A 20,061-nucleotide genomic window follows, 5' to 3' on the forward strand; every position below is an offset into this window, starting at 1 on the left:
AAGGAAAATGTGGGTGCTGGGAAAAAAAGGTCATAAAAACCCAAGACTATTTAAATATAAAATAAAATGCAGCAAAGTGCACTCTGTGGCCACAGTAAGTCTCTTAGGAATCATGAGACACTTCTGACAGATCACTGGTAAGCACATACTATCTCTCCCTTCCTTAGACAGCTAACAGGATCCAGCCCTTCCCACCACTTAAAATTCAATACTGTAAGAGGCTGCCGACTCCTCTGTACATCGGAAGCAATGGGGGAAGTGAACAAAGCTGCTTTACTTTCCTCTAATCTTTCTCCCTTGTGTGCCTGCACCAGATGGTGCTGAGCTGCAGGTTGGAGGGAGATAATAAACCCAGAGGAAAATAAATGGTAATATTAGGTTATAAAACAGCTGACCTTCAAATATGACGTCAGCTCCTGTTTAATTGATGGGACAGGTCCAGACAGACAGACGCACGCACACTGGGATGTCCATATTCCGCACCTTCCTTTCTAATATAGGAAGAAGCCATACGGCAGCGCCGTTAAAACGGTCTGTTCAAACTTTACAGGTGTGAGAATGAGCACAGAAAAAGTCATTCGAGCCTCCACTTCTCTTGAGACAGGCAGACCCACTCAGGTGAAGCATTCTTGCTGAAAGTAGTTTTGCTTAAACCCCTGGTCCAGTATCACCAGTCTCTACTGATATAGCCTGCCTCTCCCACTGTAAGCAAAGTGAAGTAACCCCAGACTGAGAGTACGCAGATCTTCCAGAAGAGGAAAATTATCACATACAAGACGGCTTTAAGCTCCTGGCTACTCTGGTCCAGAGCTTAGCTTCTATCTGCCATGATTGCAAACACTGCTATGAGCAGTGGTTTTAAACACTGGGGTTATCCTGCTTCAGTCAAGCACAAGCCCTGGAAAAGTCTGCCACAGCATACTGTAAAATTTTGCAGCCTTTTTTGATATGCTGATCTCAAACATCTCCCACCAGCCTAGTCTTGGATGACTATTTTGTATGATGTCCAGCTTTGGAATAAAAAAAGCAAAACATACTGAATAGTACTCCTGTTGATGAAAAGGAAAGCCCTGTGCCAGGCTACGGTGAGGAAGATGAAGCAGTGTGAAATGCATAGGCCTGAGAGTGGGAAGCCCCGGGTGGCTCTCTGCCTCCTCTGCAAACACATGCACCACAGAAGGCGACATCTCCCTCTCTTGGCAAGGAAGTCATCTCCTGCCCACCTGCCACAGCTGTCTTTGCAAGTAGCTGAAATGGGCTTTAGGACTATTAAGTGGTTTGAGAAACATTGGATTCTGTTTTAGTGCTTTTAGTGCTCTCCAGGCAAAGGTGACAGAAAACAGCCTCAGCTAGAAGACTGTGCATCTCATTTCATACTCAAGGAAGCAGCCTGCACTGTACACTGAGTCACAGGACTTCATGGCTATGTTTCGCCTGTCTCAAGGGAAATCTATACATAGGCTGCCAGCAGCAAGGGACAAAGCCACACTGAGTGACAACACTGAACAGTTCAGTATTTATTAGATATGTACAAAAATGAAGTAGCTTGCTGTAAGCAGCTCAGTGCTGAAACACTGAAATTCAGTTTTCTTGCTGCTTCAAAGATGCTTCAATCGGGGAGGAACAAAGCCAAGAGCAGAGCCACTCAATCACTCTGTCCCAGTGGAGTGTCTGCACCCAGACACCAATGCAAACACCTCTCGTTCACATCGCAGCCTTATCAGGTGTGCCTGGCTCTGCTCTCTAGAGCCAGACAGATGCCTGGATGTTGGCCAGCATACAGGTCCCTCACCAAACTACTGCTTCCTCGTCCTGTGAAAAGCCCTGTAACTTGTTGTTGTCCTTCTCGGAAACCAAAGGTTGCTGGCAGGGGAAATGCCTTCCTAAGAAGTCAGAAATTTTGCACAGAGCTTGGAACTGGGACAGCAGTGATTTAACATCTACCATTAAAAGCAGTTTAAAATTTAATGGTCAGAGCATAATAAATTCTATCTAGACATTTTCAGCTTGCAAGCCAGGCCATCAGCAGGGCAGAAATAGATTTGCTGCAAGGTGACCAGGAACGATTTTAAGTGTATTTTGTAGAGAACACAAGCCCTGGATTGTCTCAAACCACATCTTTGTCCAGCACCTAGATGAGAAGACACAGGGTCAGGAAAGGAGGTACTCAAACAACCAATATTTGCCAGTTAAAATAGATGGGACCAAGAAATGAGGAATAAGGCAGAACAATGCTGAACTGTAGTGCAAAACTGGAGCATTATCCTCCTTGGTGCAGAACAGAATAGCAACAAGCCTAAAAATAACCTTACATTTTCCTCCAGAATCACACTGGGTTCTCATTTGGGTCTGGGTTGCTTCTAAGACTGCACTTAGCATCTCAAATAGCTTGAATCACTGCCTAGTTATCAAGGGTGGCACAGAACACCTGCATGTGTAGGAACTCCATGCAAACAGAGTTTGGATGGGATGCCAAGATGCACTGTTGGGATCTTTCAGAGATGCTGGTCACATGGTTGTTCTGCCATGCTGAGGACACAAATTGCTTTGCCTTCCTTTGTCAGCAGGTTTTCAAAGCAAACAGGAGGACCTTTTACCATCTACCAGAAGCAGAGACAGGGGCTAAGGAGTGCATTCCTTCACCCTTTGTTACCATACCTGCTACAAAACAAACCCACAGACTCAAGCTGCCTTGCTGTGTGAGACACAGACACAGCAAAGAAACACAGGACACAGAGCTGTGGACAAAGCCGAGCAGGCAGTGGGGCCTGTATGACCAGCTTAGTTCCTACCTTCCTCCCATATGGGTCAACAGCAGACCTCCCACGTCCTCCGACAGGAACAATTCAAGTAGCCGGAGGCTAAAGACGGGGTTGGTTCAGCACGGAGGGGACATCAAAAGAGAGAGGTTTGTATCAGTGATACCAGCTCCATCCTCCCACAGACTTTCTCCTCTTACCTCCTTAGATCAATTGCCCCTGTAATTTGGGGCAATACGTCACTAACTACAGCCTCGTCAACATCCCAGTCACTAAAGTTTTAATGCCTTAAAAGCAAAGGGATTGGGAGAGGGGATGGTGAAGGGAGAGAGGAGTGAAGCTGTGCTGTGCCAGGGAAGGGAAGAGGCCTCTCTCCAGCTCTTAGATGTTGGCTCCTGCTGTTCTAATGGAACCTTAACCGGGAAAATAAACCTTTAGTTACAGAATGTTGCAAACAACCACAATGGGGCTTTACCGTGGCAATACCAACCTCACTGCAGCTTCTAAAGCTTGTGGTTGAACAGAGGGTGAGCAGCAGCAACCCCACGCCGTGCTGAAGTCCACATTCCTAAAATTCCCCACCGAATGCAGGCATGCTCAGAGAAGGCGGCTTAGTGGCTGAGGGGTTATTAGCTGAGAGTTCAGGTTCAGATGTGCCATGGGACAGAGGTCAGGGCATGGATATGGCTCCTTGTCTTTCCTGGACTTTCATTTGAAAATCTTCAAGCATTCTCAGCATAGCACCCTCAGCGTCCTCTCTCCACCCACTATTGCACAAAGCGGTTTTTGCTTATGTTCCTCCAGTCGTTACAGCCTGAGTAAGTGCTGTAAGGTGTCTGGGGCCAGAGTGCAGGAGATCCACACTGCACCAGCCTCCTGGGAGGTCTCAGGAAAACAGCAGCAAGCAGCTTCCACCCTACCCCCCTGATAACCACTATATCAGAGTGAGGGAGGAGGATAGCATTAATGCAGCAGGAATCAACAAGCCTGCTTGTTTCTTATTCCAAAGCAAAGACAAAGATGGGGTTTGTTCAGCTAGGCAGTACAGCCAAGCCTTGCAAGGAAGGCAGGAAAAAATGTGGATATTTTTGATTTCGGTTTGGACTGAGTCCCTTGAAACAGGATGGGCATAAGAGTATTTTATAAAGCAAAGTAAAAAATTGGAAATGCAGAAGAAAAATACTTGTAAGTACTCTACACCTGTCCAGCAACACTGCTCCTCTGGAGACAAAGGAGACTAGGAGGAGGGGACAAAAGAGGGGGGAAAAAAATCCAATGCTTCAAGCTTATTTTATCCTGACTTCAGAACAGGAAGGAGTCACTAAACCTTTCCAAGTTTTACAGCAGAAGAGAAATGGAAACAAACATTTGATTTTTGGGTATATTTTAGAAAAAATCTGGCACACTAATACTAAAAAAGCAGAGGTGAAACGTAGCAGGGAAGTCTGGACATAAAACAACAAAATGTAGGAGTGAAAGAAGGTCCCTGAATTCCCTAGGCTTCCAGCATAGGAACACGTATAGCAATGGAAGAAAATGAACTGTGAAGGTAGGGATTTAATTCCTATTATTTGGTAGAAGTTCTCTGACAAATCAGTTTTCTAGTCAAATCACACAATCCTTTTTATAAAGCTATTCATTTGCAGTGTTTAATAGGAACATTTTCAGCCTTAGACTCTGAGCTGTATTTGGCAGCTATGGTGCTAATAATAAACTTTAAAATGTCTTGCTCCTTCAGCTGACCAGCTCCTTTAAAATGTAGCAGAAGCCGACGTGCTGTTTGACCAGGAAATTTGTTGTCTTGGAGACATCTTCACATACAACAGCAGCTCAGTCAGTCACTTTGAGTGACGCCACCTAGCAATCTGCACATTAACTTCAAACAGAAAATGAGGATATCAAAGCCACTGAAAGAGAAATTATCACCTGCAAGAAACATTCTCTTCTTCTCCCATGTACTGTTAGCTGAAGGAAAAGCTGTAGCAAGATGAGAGTTTTGATCTCAAAATGCACTGCTACCTCCCTGTGTAATTAGGTCACTAAGAGGCTAATGGTGTTCCTGTTCACACAACCATTTATATGAAAATTATAATCTGCTGTTCTTTCAGAATCAGTTTGAGGTCAAACCTGCAGGCATCGCTCTAAAAAAGAAAGTTACCAAAAGGTTAGACAAAGAGGCAATCCAGAAGTGCCACCACCTAGTGATAACTAAACCTCATGGGTTAGAAAGACGGTTATAGCTACAAAGTATGCGGGCAGTTCTACAGCACCAGGCATCAGTTTACAAAGACTACCAAACAGTTATTTCCAAGGTAAACCACTAAATCCGGGTTATGTGACCTGATAAAAAAAGATGCTTATGCTAGTCACCCTAATGGAATGCTAAAAAGAGCTGCTCTTCTCACAAATGGAAAGTAGAACCAATCCTGGCCAGCTCAAAGATACAGAGAGAGATGCATCAAACTCCCTCTCACCAGCTTTACACACATACACAAAATGCCAAGGCAGAAAGTGAGTCAAATGCCAGACAAATTAAATTCATGCCAATGCATGTATTGCTCCATGTTTGGGATTCAGCATTATGAACAATCGGACATAAAGTCTGTAATTGCCCTCAAAACACATCTCTTGCCTGGCAATAGGCCTTCTGTTGGCCTTCCTTCTGCCCCAAAAGACAGATTGGTGCTCTAGCAGGTGTTGGATCTAGTGAGACATGGACCAAAGCCGTCCACCAAGCATCCTTAATTCTCTTCAGCACATGGTCTCACGATCCAGTATAGTCAGAACTGACAGATGTTTATTCCCCTCCTGAGCTTGAGGTCCACTGGAGATGTTGTTTCCCCAAGGCACCTTATGCAAGCACAGAAAGATGCACTTAATGCATCAACATCTTTGCTAACTCAATAGCTTCTGAAACCACAAATCTGTTAACTGTGGGTCTGCGTATTTGCAGCACAAAATGTACAGGCAAGTCTCCTGCATAATTTTCTTAGTAGTATCACATACGACTTGGGAGTAGTCCAATTCCTATGCAAACAGGGGTACATGCAAAGGCTTAAAAACTTCAGGAAGGTAGACACTGTCCTTGTATAGAACATTCCTGCCAACAGCTCCCGTTAAGGGGGAAAAAAAAAAGCTTGGTCCAGCTGTAACCAAAGGTTCCCCTGGGCAGCAAGAAGAGTAGCTTTGCTCACAGAATATTTGCATCTCAGCTGAATTAGTTAATGTGTGTTGAACACTCTGAAAATCGTGAAGTGGTATATAAACGCTACAGATTGTTATTTATTATTGTCTTGGTGCACAACAGCGGAAACTAGTGCCATTTACAGACGCGAATTAAGAACAACAGGAGGTCTATCAACATGCTGTGGGTCTGGGGATTTTGTTCATTTGTCTCCCTCGATCCTGTCTCACTCAGACAGAAACCTCTTCCATAGGGCTCCTACAATCCTCGCCGAGTAGGGCTGGCCTCAGCCCAGTGAAGCCTGTCACAGTCGAACAGCTCTGCTGGGAAGGGATGAAACTTCCACCTGCAAACCTGGGTTATATCACTTCTCAACAGCGCTCCTCTACACTCCAAAGCACTGTCATCACTGCCCTTGAAAAGCAAATCTCTTTCACCAAAATTATTTGTTTGGGGCAAAGTAAGACAGAACATAAACAAATTAAAGGCATGTATGCAATTCAAGGTAAAGAAAGGGTTACTTTAAAAAAGTTGAGAACTCAGAGTGACATAGGCTAGCACAATAGAGTGATTCATATACACAAGCGATGTCTTACAAGACTGGTCTCAGTGTAAGAGCAGATTTTTAGACACCGATTTCTTTACCTGCATTGTTAAGAAGCAGCTTAGATAAAAAGATGATTCTAAACCTCCTGTCTGCAGCTTGAGTGAAGGAGTGAGAGGGATTGTCTAGTTTTTAAATTAACTCAGGAGTGCCCTGTGTTGCCAGAACCAGAATTTAGGTTTAAGAAGATCAAATAACTTTTTTTTTAACTTTGATTTTCCAGACTAACTTGTATCTTAATTCTGCAGCTCTGATAATGTGCAAATAGCTTTGCTAAGTGACTATATGGCACATATGAATCCCTCCTGAAGATAATTAAAATAACTGCACAGACGTAGTCATTCTTTGATAATACAAGCCTGTGTCAAAGTGGTTATTTTCAGCATAACATTGCTGCCTAGAGTGCATGCTTTGCACATTCACAAAATTCACAGGATATCGGGAAGAACTGGGGGTACCGGGTCAAGCTTTTACAGACAACTCAGCACATAAAACAAGCCTCTGACATGCTCAGTCAAATTGTAATGGATCATTTTTCTCAATAATGCACTTAGGTGTGCACTACAGCTTTCACATTGGAAAAAAACCCAGGCATTTAATTCAGAAGGTGCAGCTTGTTCAGAGACACGCTGCACTTGCAGAGAGACTTGCATTCCTCTTATTTTCCTCAAGTTACTGATTGCTTAGCACACGGTTGCCCTACTGTCTATGAAATGCAGACACTTCAGCAACTCGAGCTTTGAGGGCCTAATATCAAGGGGCCAATATCAATACTTGATCTGCCATTCAGCACACTGTATGCAACTTTCAAAAGGCAAATTTCAGAGACAGAAGGCAACAGAGCCCCTGAAGTGTTGTTACAGTGACATTCCCTCCTCTATTTGCAGAGCTGCAAATTGTTTTATGAATACCATTCAACCAAAAGTTTAAAATAAACAGCAATTCACTGTCCGTGCTGCAACAGAGGGAGGCTCTGCTGGTTGTACCACAAGGACTAGCCACTGGAGAGTAACTGCACAGCTATCCCTGCGTACAGATCTGCATCCGTACCCAGGCTTCAGAATCATATATAACAAAGAGCAGTGGGTTTAGGCACCTCTGAATCAATATAACCACACCACTCTGAAAGCTGGCAAAGGAAGTGTATTTAAAAGGAGATTAGGGTATTTCCCCCCTTCTCCCAGGACAAGCCTTATTTCATTTGAATGCAGTCAGTTAGCTCCTTTGTTTGCACTCAACTCCAGATTCCTCAGTGCACCAGGCAATCCTATACAATCACATTCAAGAGTGGCAATGTACAAAAAAAGTTTACACGCATTGGTCGCAAAGTACCTACAAGAGCTTGCAAGCTCCTGCAAAATGCCCTCTAGAACAGGTTCCTGTCGCACTGAGCTAGGGACAGAGATTAGAGTTATCAGCTTTGACACTCAGCAGGAATGTGTCACAAAGGATTAAATCATTATATCATGAAGTGTCAGCAAACGCAGCTTTCCTGCCGATCTACCACTAAGTTATACATTAATTAGTGAGGTACAAAACAAACGTGAAATATCTCCAAGCATCTGCTTGTGGATCAGGCCCAGCCAGAGCTATTAGCACAGGATTCATTTCCAAGAGAAGTCACCCAAAGCATCACCAGCTCTTCAAGAGATCCATTAAAATGCAAAGAGTAGAAGTGCTGAAGGGAAAAGCACAGAAGCTAATTGCAATGTTTGTCTTCGCATTTTTGATAGCTGTTTAATACAACTCCTTCCTCGCAACCTCAGCACCTGATTTTCTAAACAAAGTCATATATGCACCACTGACTGAAAACATCCTTCCCTGAGAGAGGTGTGGAACAGTGTCAAAAGATCCGACAACATCAACAGGAGAGTTGAGGTAAGACATTTTAGAACAGAAAAAGCACATGGCCTAACAGACTATGCAGTAAAGCAAGAACTGACTTTGCTATTTCTAGATGCAACTGCAAGCGTTCCCCAGCTGCTCAGCACTTCTGGACCAAATCATTTATGAACTCTCACTCCGTCAGTGGGTGGAAGAAATTCCGGATGGTCTGACTGCAAGCCACAGTAGAGAAGATCTAAGCAGACCAACAACATCCCACACATACATCTCTACTTTTCATCTAAATCATGACCTTAGAAGGGTATCATTGGACAAAAAAAAAAAAATATTCTTTGCCAATTCCTTATGGCTATCCCAGCAGGATTTCTAGCTTCGGCCACGTCTTGTATTTTGCTTTCTGTCCCCAACTGTTGCCTTCTACTGCTTGGCATTGCCTTACTCTGCCAAATTACATCAGCATGCAGACTGTGGTCAAGGTGTATTCTTTAAACTAATTTGTCCCAGTTTTGCTTTGGGATCCCTTCAGTATAAAATAAGATTACTTGCTAGAACTGCCTAAGTGGGTCAGGTTGTAATCTCTCTCAGAGGCTGGAAGCCACTAGATCAACACCCAATGACAAAGCAACTATTTGCCTTCACTATTTAAGTAACTTTTGAGGCTAGGCTCTCAAAAACAGACTTCCTTTTCTAGCTTCAGACTCAGAGGGTTGCATGGTTAAACCATCCTATCATGAAGAACAGCAACACCACAATGTTCCACTATTCTGGTACCATCCCACCTTTCACAGATTGCTGAAGCACAGGAGATGAGGAAGGCCTCTGGTAGTACCGAGGTCCCACTACCTGTCATTATATTCAGAAACCTGCGCAGGTCTGTGTAAATTTGGGGGCAGCTCAGAATGGAGCATAGGTCTAGGGTGTCCTGACTCAGTGTTTTACCTACAGAGTGATTTTCTTAGGGTGAAATTGGTGCCACCCACCTCCTGTTCTACAAGCTGAAGCCACCCAGTGCTGTGCAACTTCTGCCCACAGCCCTAAACATGAGTGGGTGGAAGTAGTTACCACTGCTGTTTCAAAGACAGGGATATTATGAACCTTAAAGTAATTAATCACCCCACTCAGTGATATGCAAATTATACTTTCCACACGAGCAGGCTCATAACAAAATGCATTAACAATCTTCTAATTAAATGCTTTAAATTAGATTAAAATCATACTGTCTGTCAGGTGAAATATAATGCATTAACAGGATTGTTGTAACTTCCTTAGCATCAAGTGTTTATTCAAAGCTCAAAAGTCAAACATGTTGGGCAGTCAAACATGATAGAAGGGAATCTATCTTCCTTAAACTGAATGCTACAGCACATGTTGATTCCCTTACAACCAGAAAGTCACTGAAACAGTGCTTTGAAAGAACTGTAGAAAGTTTATCTAAGGCAGAAGTATATGATTCAGGGACCTGTCAGGTTGGCTGAAGTACCACGTGCAGACTTATCCACTCAGTCCAGGACAATTGCTATTTGCAGTAAAAGGGAATGCAACAGAATGGTAGAAATGAAAGCAAACAGTGGAGTTCTCTTCACTAAAGGAAGCAAAATCCATAGCAGCATCTGTCAATTGGAACATCAGCTGCTGCTCAAAGATTTATTTTTTAATGTCTCATAAGCTGCCTTCCAGTTGCATTAGCAAAAAAAGAAGCCAACCCTCATATTTTTGTTAGTCAGACAGTAAGACAGGTATGTGCTAACAGAAGTCATAAAACTTCACTGGATATAAAATCCATAGTTAGGATGGGGAACATATGAAGTATGGTTGCAAGTTCCAATAAAGCTACAGTTCAGTCTCCTAAACTCACATCACGCTACTAGTGATCAGAACAAGACTCGGGCAAATAACTTGAGATATCCACCTAAAGGTCATTTTTCAGCTCTCTCACCCTTGCTCCCATGCAGGCACACTCCTCTTTTCTCAATAAGGGACACTCTGCGCGTACAACATCCGAGGGACAAAGCAGAGCCTCTGCCTGCAGCTGCCACCACAGGGTCTCACACAGACATGCCTGGAGGTGCAGTTGTCAACTCAACCACTGTTCACAGTGTCATGCTGAAGCAGCCCTTGCAACTGAAGCCCCCTCGACTGGAGGTGAGAGCTAATCTCTTGGCCTTAACCACATTTCTTCCTGGCACTTTCTCACCTAACCATTCTTGCAGAGTCAGCTAGGGTCTGGCTGGGACAGAGAAGGGAACACAGGGAAGGGTTTCAGAGACGTGCCTGGGAAAACCATCTTTGCAGCAAAAAGACGGGGACGTGCACAGGAGCAAGAGTGTACGTTTCAAGGCCCAAGAAAAGATGCAAAAGCTGTACAGGAGGTTGTCAAAGCCAACAGGAACCTGGCATTTGTCGAATAGAAATTAAAAAAGACAATCCCAACTATCCAAAAAACTTGCACAGCTTGGAAATACCCTTTGAGAAGTCTGGGCAGGACTATTACATCCTGATTCTCCTCTAGACTGGACTCTGCCTGTGGGCTACTCTGGGTCTCTGAGTACACATCCATCTTCTAAATTACCAAAGCTATAATAAAACAGGTCATCCAGCCTTCCTGAGCAATGTTGTATTTGTCTTTAATTTAGCTTCACCTATAAAAATAGTCAGCTGCCTAAAAGAAAGTTGAACAACTGGTTTCTGACTAGAATTGCTCCAAATGTTTTAGCATTCATGCGAAGTCATGTGGAAGAAGAAAGGAAAAGTCAAAAACCCAACAACTCATGTATCCTGGTTACCATCCTCCACTATAATTATAAAATTGCCCTTAAAACATAATTGCATAATTGGGCTTGGCAAGTATTCACCCAAATCTTCTACAAATATTTCCACAGACTGAAGGAACAGGCGGTGAGCCTGCCATGAGAATTTGTGCCCTTAGGACATGTTCCTAGCTATTACACTAAATACTTTGCATCACACCCTAATGTTTCAAAACAGTAGTTGAGCAAGTGAAGTACCAGCATCTTAAAAAAAAATTGAGATATTTTCAAGCTATTTTCACTGCACGCATACATTGAGCAGCAATCCCTTTGAACAAAGAGACAGAGGAGGCTATCGATCCTTTTTAACTAGCTACACAGCAAGAATCCCCAGTTAGATGAAATTGGTTGACTTCAGGTAGCTATAACCAAACAAAAGCTACCAATGCCTTGCTAGGGTTACTTTACCAGCCTAGTACCCCGTCCCTTAAGAAAAAAACAACACAACCCCCCCCCCCCCAACCTCAAATGCAAATACAGAAACATGTGGCCTGCAGGGAGAGGAGACCCAACAGAAGCCAGAAATGAAACCTGCAATACAGTAAGGTTGTTTTTAACAGCTGTGCATTATGCATTCAGCAGCACAGGGAATGCCAGCAGGGAGCCTTTATTAACATAGGCCTCAGAGTACAGTGAGCTCCTATCATGATTGGCCTCTCTTGAGAAAAGGCGCACACACACAAAAGACTTAACCCTAGAGAGATCGCTCCAATCCTGTTGCTATTTCATCAGCTCCACACCACAACAGAAACCAGGGAATTTCCATGATGTATCATAGACAAACAGGTAACACTTCCAACAATGCCTGAAATCTAATCTACAATAGAAGGTTTCATCAGCAAGTTATGCCAGGTAGGGAAAGGGAGAAAAAATGCCACACAAACCCACACAACAGTCACGCTACTGATGTTGTTCAGCTACACAGACCTCGGGAACAGGGGAGGACCGCAGAATGCTTCTCCTGTAGAAGATGCTAATAAGAGCAAGCTGTTGTCAGGACACCTGTGTTCTCAGCACAGCAATCTGCACCGCCACTGCACGTATTTTAGGGGCCCATCAGTCCAAGAAACAGCTGGAAGCCTTGCTACAGATGCAGAGGCCCAGCAGGGTAACTCACTCCATTTGGGAAGCTCGTATTGGCAGCAGAAATCTTCTGCTGATGCCAGCTCTGCCTCCACTATGAGACTTGCCTCTATCACAAACACTTGCTAGCACACCCAGCTCAGCACCGGGCAGACACCAGATAAAAGGGAAATGCTCTCAGAATAGGCTCACCATCACTCCTGTATCAGGTGCTGATACAAGCTCTCTAAAGGTCTTGTCAACAGCTCTAAGTTGCAGCTGGCTGCAAATCCTCAAAGTGTGGCCTGTCCTGGTGAGCAGCTCCCACAGAAGTCAGATGCAACCACTGAAGTGACAAAAAGATACACTAGAGGCCTTAAAAATATAAAAAAGGCCACTTTAGCACCAATTTAAACCAGTCCTTCCCCTGATTTGGCAGGGAGAGGGCAATGAGAGGAAAGAGAATGGCATGAAATGTCCTGAGCATCCCTCTTCTGACTCTACAGAGAAGAAAAAGTCTCATGATAGGAAAGGGAAACAAAATACCAACCTGAAGAGCTTGAAAACTGCTCTAGATGATGGAACACCAATGTGTACCTGGAGTGGAGGAAATAGCTCTGTATAGTCTGTATTTATTCATATCACCTTCCTCTCTTCTCTTCTCTCATTAAGAAGTAAAACGCAAGAGTCAGTATCCCTAATAACATGAGCTGGTTTGAGGCAGCAGTAGCACTAGAAATTTCAAGGGGTTATTTAATATGCAATGTTCTAGTTCCCAAGAGCATAATATATGGCTTTTTTAAGCCTAGCACATCTGTGCATTAAAACACTTTTTTTCTTAGGTGCTGAACAGAAGGAGACAGGTAGTATTTATTAAAGAAGTTTCCTAGAAGTACTTGTACTGCAGGAACAATACTCTCTAGGTCAGGTACCCCTAAAAGGTTTTTAATATAAGTGCTATGCACCTCTCATCATAATAGCAGCAAGTGCTTTACAATCAAAATATCACTGACTGTAATATCACTTGATAAAAATACTCTTTTATCACTCTTTAAGCACAAAAAACCAACCAAACAAAAAAACCAACGAGATGCAGGGAGAGTAAGTAATTAGCTCCTTTCACAACTGGCAGGCAGAGACTTGGTCTCTCCATCACTCCCAGCCAGCCTGCTGCCCAGAACACAAGACTGTCTTTTCTCCACTCTTTTTCTTGATTAATACAGCCCTCCCTTCCTTTGAGGCTCAGTTATACCTGTGTCAAAGAGACAAGTAATTCTCAGGCACAGTACAGGAAAGTTACCCAGCAAATGCACCAAAAGACACCTGTTGTTTCAGTGCAGGGTGTTAGCAAGACCATATGGTCTTGGTGACTATGAATGGGATGCCCAGGAATTGCCCACATTCAGAAAATATTCACTTCACCCACCAGATAGGTAGGTCATTTGCAGTCCTATTCTAATGCTTGGGCCACAAGACTTTGGACAAAGGCATGACAAGCAGTACCTCTCCCTAATTTTATCATAGCCCAACTCTTGAGATCTCCCAGAGTTCAGTTGCTAATAGCCAGGGCAAGACAACGCAGATGAAAAAGAGTTAATATAAATAGAAAGCAAAGATCTGACCCAGAGGGCGAGCCATGCAGAGTACAAACATCTGAGAATCTGCACAAAGTCTCCTCGCCTATCATTCATCCACCAATTACACACCAATGTAATTAAATCAGGAAAGCTACGTTTAATTTTCCTATCATCACCCGAAGAGATAAGAGCTGTACGTATGGGAGGGATCAGGCACAGGGGAAAGAGCTATTTATTAATAAGTTAAATCCTTTTAGATTTAAGAGCCTCTCTGGCTAAGAAGGGTCTGATCCACAAACACAACTTCTGGGTCTAATCCAGACAAATCGGACAACCCACCTCCATTTCTGTACTGGGCTTGGTCCTCAAGTATCTTATCCAGAAACGAGTCTCATTGAAAATTGCCAGGCATAACTTAAACAGAAATACAGCTTTTGTTTAAACCCCGTTCTTAGTCTATACATTTAAAACTGAAGAACGCTCATCTCCCAGCCATTATATTAACAACGACAGCCACATTAATTTACATGATTTCTAAACAGCCTAAGGCTCCCTGTTTTCATGAACAGCAAGGCATTAGGGTACATTTGCAGAAATACAAGGCACGCTCCAGCCCATTCTTCTGTCTGTCTTCTGTTGCCTTCTTCTGCATGAGGCAGGAAGAAATGCTGTGGTCCCTGTCCCCTGCAAAGACTAGTAATGCTTAAACAGGATCATATAAAGCTTTCTCTACTTGCTAGCCACACACCCAGAACTGCTGCTCTGGCTGTTTTCTCTCCACTCTTCTCTGCTTCATCCGATCCAGCCCTGCTTCCTCAGCCAGTTATTTAAAGCCCCGATTGAAAAATGTATCAGATCATAATAGTGGATGACTTCCACAGGATCAGGTTTTCAATAACAAAAATCCTGCAGGCTTTGATGCAACCATGGCTTCACCACATAATTTTTTTTAAACGGGAAGGGAAAAATATTTATAACAGCAACTATAAATATACATGCTACTGACTTTTCAACTTGTTGTCCTTGTTCTCAAGCTAAATTTAGTCTGCTATATCCTGTCCAGCCCTTGGTGAAAAAGCAATACACACACAAAATTGTGCAAATCCTGCAGCAGGCAATTATACTTATCCAGGTACCTTACAAGATATCAGCTGGACAGGCAGACTCTCATTTAGTGAGTGTAGGTATGTTCATGGCTATAGAGGAAGTGGTCTGTTACAGTGATTACCCCTCGATACAGAAAATAATTATTATTGCTATATATTGCTATAATAGGATAGCTCTGTGTTTCTGAATGAGAAGTGATGTGGGTTATTCACAGTGTACATGTAGACCATCCACTTGGTTTGTGCCAAATGTGCTTCAAGGGTGTATATACACCTCTGAGCTACAAAGAACCATCCACTGGCCACACCTGCTGTTTACCAATGTTCCTATTTTTACATGTAAAAATGTTTGAGATATTGATTCAAACTTGGATGACTGATTTCAAGGTCCAACCTGCATATTAAAGAGCATCCTTTCGTATCCTGGAGGGTCTCATTCACGTGAGTGATTTCTTAGTCAAAACAATGTAAATATTTATCAGGAACTGACTAGCTAGAGAATCACAGTTGTTAGTCATTCCACTGTTAATCTTAAGAAGCCTTAGTCATGCCAGAGCCCAGGTGATTTCTGCAAGGGCCAACACATGTTTCACCCTGGTTTAAGGATCCCTGCCCGCGATTCAAAGTTTCACGCAGATGAGGACTCCCCTGCCACAATCTGACTTGTTCCACTCGTAGCAAGTTTTGCAACCTAAGCAAGAAACGCAGTTCAGGGGATGCTCCTGTACAAGCATCAGCCGGTCTAATAACCAAAATAAGCGGTCGGGGGGGGGGGGGAAATCTGTGTTTCCTACAGCCTTGATAGTGGGGGGGGAACACAATGAAGGGTCGGGCTCGCCTCGCCTCCAGCCCTGCCGGTTCGGCGTGTTTCTCGGGCACCGGCCAGCCCTGCGCCCCAGCCTTTGCTCCGTGCTTCTAAATCCATCGCTGCTAAAGACCGGGCGGACAGGACAGGCAAAAAAATAGTTTCCTGGGGGTGAGACCCGCCCTGCGGCCGGAGACCCCCGAGCCCGGCGTTGGGAAAGGGTCCGCCGGTGCCGCCCCGCCCGGGAGCCCTGCCCCGGGGTCCCCGGCCGGCATCGCCCCTGCCCCCGCCCCGCACGCTCCCTGCCCTACCCAGCATGGAGAAGATGAAGTCCTTGGCCGTGTGGATCTCCAGGGCTCGCTGGTCGTCGTACTCCCTCTGGTCGTGTTTGGTGAATTCCTGGATGAGTTTATTCAATTCCTCCACCCTGGCTCCCGATCGGAAATCCAGCTCCGGGAAGGGAGGCTTGCTGTTGGTGCCGGCGGACCCTGCCTTGCTGGCGAGAGGCGCCGCCATCTTCATGCAAAAAAAAAAAAAAAAAAAAAAAAAAAAAAAAAAGGAAAGAACGGGGGAGAGAGAGAGGGGGAGAGGAAAAAAAAAAAAAAAGGGGGTTTGCAATGTTGCAATGGAAGAATGCAAGCGGCGCAGCGGCGAGCCCGGGCGCGGGGGCTGCCTGCGCGGCGCGGAGCGGAGCGGGGCCCCGGAGGCGCGGAGCGGCGCCGGCCGCCGCGATCAACAAGCGGCCGCGCTGGCTGAGCCCCCGCCCGCGCCGCGCCCGCCCGCGGCACCGCGGAGCCGCCCGCCGCGCTCGGAGGGGGGGGCCGGGCCGGGCCGGAGCGGAGCGGGGGCCGCCTGCTGCCGGGGCCGGGGGCCGCGGGGGGGGCTTGTTTCTCTGCCGGCGTCACGGCGGGCGGGTGCGGAGGCTGGAGCCAAGACCTCTGGCTCGGGATAAAATTGCGCCTTCTTTTTTTTTTTTTTAATTTCAATTTAATTTTAAACTTCAGCAAAAGCCTTGTCCTGCGAGTGGATTAATAACTGGCTGGGAACTCTGCTCCTCCCACATGCTCCCGAGGCATTCTGCGTTTATTCCTTTTTTGCTCCATAAGCCATCCTGAAGATTGTTTTCATATATATATATGAAGTAATTTTATCGTATGTCTTAGAAGCAATGACCAAGGTAAAGTATCCTCACTGCTGTACTCGACACCAACCCTGCCTAGAAGCTCCTGGGAGCTACATAGACAAAGGATAGGAGGGGAAATGGGATCTCAGAAGACTTGCCTGATGTCAAGCAGCCTGTGGCAAGGAGCCCAGACCTCTGATCTCCATCCATTCCCCCATCGTCAAGACTCCATGCTTTTCTTCTGCATGTATTTTTAATGTTTTCTAACTTTTCAACCTGCAGTATTTTTCTCCCTTTAGACTATCTTCTGTGCCTTGTCCCATCATTGCACATTTACCTTAGTGCATCCACTGGAAGAACTGTTTGTCTTCCTGCCCAGGGAGCATACAAATATATTGTGTTAGCCTTCTACAGGGCATTTCAGATGCTATGGCACTGATGCAAACTGCTTGGATATGTATTATCCTCTCAGTATTCTTGGCAGGAAACAAAGCTTTCAGCTCAGTCCCAGACTACGATAAAATGTGTCTACCAAAATTAGGCATGAGGCGTTCAGGGAAAAAACAGGAAGGTGAAACTTAAGCTCAGTATGAAGAGGTTACAGGCTGGTTTCCCTGGTGCATAGTAAACACAGATGATGGTGTGGCTTGGTTCCTCTGTGCCACTAGTCTTGATCAGAAATGGGAGTTCAGCACCTCTTGCAGTGGGGCCTTATCTGAAACAAGGATGAAAATCAAGGATAGGTTTGGACCCTGTAACAGAAACCACAGCCTATTTCAAGAACAGCTGATGCCTCTGGCTTTGTCCAGTAACTACTTAGGCAGCTTTTGAGGGCACTGATAATGCTCATTATCTAAGAAATGATGTCCCAAAGGTAAAGGTAGGAGTGCATGTGTCTGCATCCACATGCCCTCTGCTGGGTGTACAGACCCTATTGTGTTCGGATACTGCTCATAGCCGACTCTTACACACATAGGCTTCATTCACCGCCTGAGCCTTGGGGATCAGCTGCATTCTCACATGAACCTCTGACCGGCACCATGTCTGACTTTGACCAAGAACCTTTCCTTCATCCGCCTCCCCAGCAAAACCTACAACTAAAAACAATTAACTGATAGCATTAACATAATGCCGGATCTGACTTGCAGAAGAGCAATTAGCAGTGTTCAGTGTTGGTGGCCTGCCCTGCAGGATTAGTTCTGCTAACCCAGCTCAGCCCATGCCCTCCCGTGCTAGCCTGCTGTGGTAACTGCTTGTCTGAGCACTCGGGACCTCTTGCCTCCTGCCCCTCTCAGGGTTTGAGAGCCCTGTTGCTATTTCCCTGCAGTGTGTTTTTGCGTGGGGTGACAATCTCATACAGGCGGACAGCTCCCTCTTGTGATAACACCGCTCCCACAGAACTCACAGTAGCTCCTGAACCCCGAACCGCTTCAGAACCTGCTGTTTTGCCCTGTCCAGCTCTGAACATCTGTAAGTCCCCTGTGTGCTTGCCATAACCATTTCCAGTTGTGTGGGTATCCTTGTTTCACTTTCGCGTGGTGCAACCTGCTAGCAGCTGTGATGTATGCATCACTGGCACCGCTTGGCAAAGTAGCTGGACCTTTTGATACCAGCTACACTTTTCATCGCCAAGCCTCTTGCCTCATCTTTTTCAAGCTGATGTTCTCCACAAGCTTCATGGACTGGGTAGCTTGTTTTCCTAACTATATCTTATCTGCTGCATCATATTTCAATACTGGGTCTTCCAGTAGTTTCTTCAGAAGCATTTTGTCTCAGATTCCATCTTTCAGTAGGTCTCCAAATGGTCACGCTGACTCTCCACCCACATCAATCACAGACTTACATTATCGTTTTTCTCCCTCTTCATTTAAAATGTTTAAATCCCATTCAGTAACAGCTTCATAGCTAGCTTTGGTTGCTGAATTCACTAAACACCTATTGGAAACATAAAGTGCTTCAGAAACAGCTAATGCCAGAAGCGATGGAGATTGCAGTTTGATTGCCTTTTTTAATGGCACCTCTGCTTGAAGTTATAGTCATGTTCATATTTGCAGAGAGTTTTTGTTAGATCAGGGTGTTAACTGCTCCACGCTTCTTGCTCATCTGGAGTTTGTTTTATTTCTGGTACCATGCATTATTCAGAAATTGCTCAGAACCAAATAATGTGCTTCATTTAGTGTCTAAGCTCAAACCAACACTGCTCACCAAGAGCAGCATCGAGCAAGCAGTTTTAATTTTCTTCAAGAGTCTCTGACAGGTACTGCACCTCTCTGCCCCACCTCAGTGCTAAGAGAAATTCTCCTTCATGAAAAGCAGTTGTACTTGCAAAAGAAGGAGCCTTTTTACCACCTTCTCTGGAAACCTTTGAATGGGCCTTGGTCCCTCAGTGGCAAGCGGGATCTGCCACACTGTCATATGCTTGTTAATACCCTTGAAACTGCATCAGCTTGCAATTTTACCTCATCACATCAGTGCAATTTAAGATCTCTGAATAAATACACAGTTAATTCAAGTCTTACGTAAATCAAGCACTGGGGATTACTTGAGCAAATAAATGAGAATGAGATTGCAAGTATGGTTGGTCAGGAGTTTTTCTACCAAATCTTTTTTCTTTTTGAAATGGAAATCTCTGTGGAAACATTGCAGCATCCTCAAAGCTCCTCCTGTGAGCATTATTTGGGACGTAGGAGGAATCTATAGTCTCTGCCATACTGGGCCCAAGACTTACCAATGAGGACATTCACATCACTTGGGATAGGGATTGAACAATCTGACTACTAAACTGTTTCTCACCCACACTGGAATCTGTGCCCTCCCTCTCACATGCACTCTTCCTTTCTCCCATGTGTTTTCTCTTTTCTTCAAAGCGTCTTCCTTCTTTTCTCCTGCAAAATAGACTCCTCTTCTTTTTCTCCTGCAGAACAGATATCGTCTTTTCTGCTCAGTGCCACTTCCAGCATTTAGAAATAGAACAGGCCACAGAGAAATGAAGTGCAAGAGGAGAAATAACTGTTCTCACTTCTGTAGCATGACCTGAGACCTCAAAATGCTTTTCACACTTGAATAGGCTGTGTCAAAAAACTGCTGGATAACACGTGAGTATTAATACCACCATCCTAAGACTGGTGAAACAGTTCTGCTGCAGCTTTGAAGAGCAATTGGCCTGCGATACCAAGGGAGAAAGACCAG

General features: G+C 44.7%; 1 protein-coding gene across 1 annotated transcript in view; it reads right to left on the minus strand.

The window, feature by feature from the left end:
• The window catches only part of MB21D2 (Mab-21 domain containing 2), a 62,028-nt gene extending 45,244 nt beyond the window's left edge, over positions 1 to 16,784 (minus strand). Inside the window, exon 1 of the mRNA XM_075031638.1 lies at positions 16,061 to 16,784. Coding sequence (XP_074887739.1) covers positions 16,061 to 16,271 — 211 coding nt within the window. The 5' untranslated portion in view covers positions 16,272 to 16,784. The remainder of the gene's footprint in view (positions 1 to 16,060) is intronic.
• Between the last annotated feature and the right edge of the window lie 3,277 nt (positions 16,785 to 20,061).

The sequence above is a fragment of the Buteo buteo genome, chromosome 7 (assembly GCF_964188355.1).
Source record: "Buteo buteo chromosome 7, bButBut1.hap1.1, whole genome shotgun sequence".
In the NCBI taxonomy this organism is placed as follows: Eukaryota; Metazoa; Chordata; class Aves; order Accipitriformes; family Accipitridae; genus Buteo; species Buteo buteo.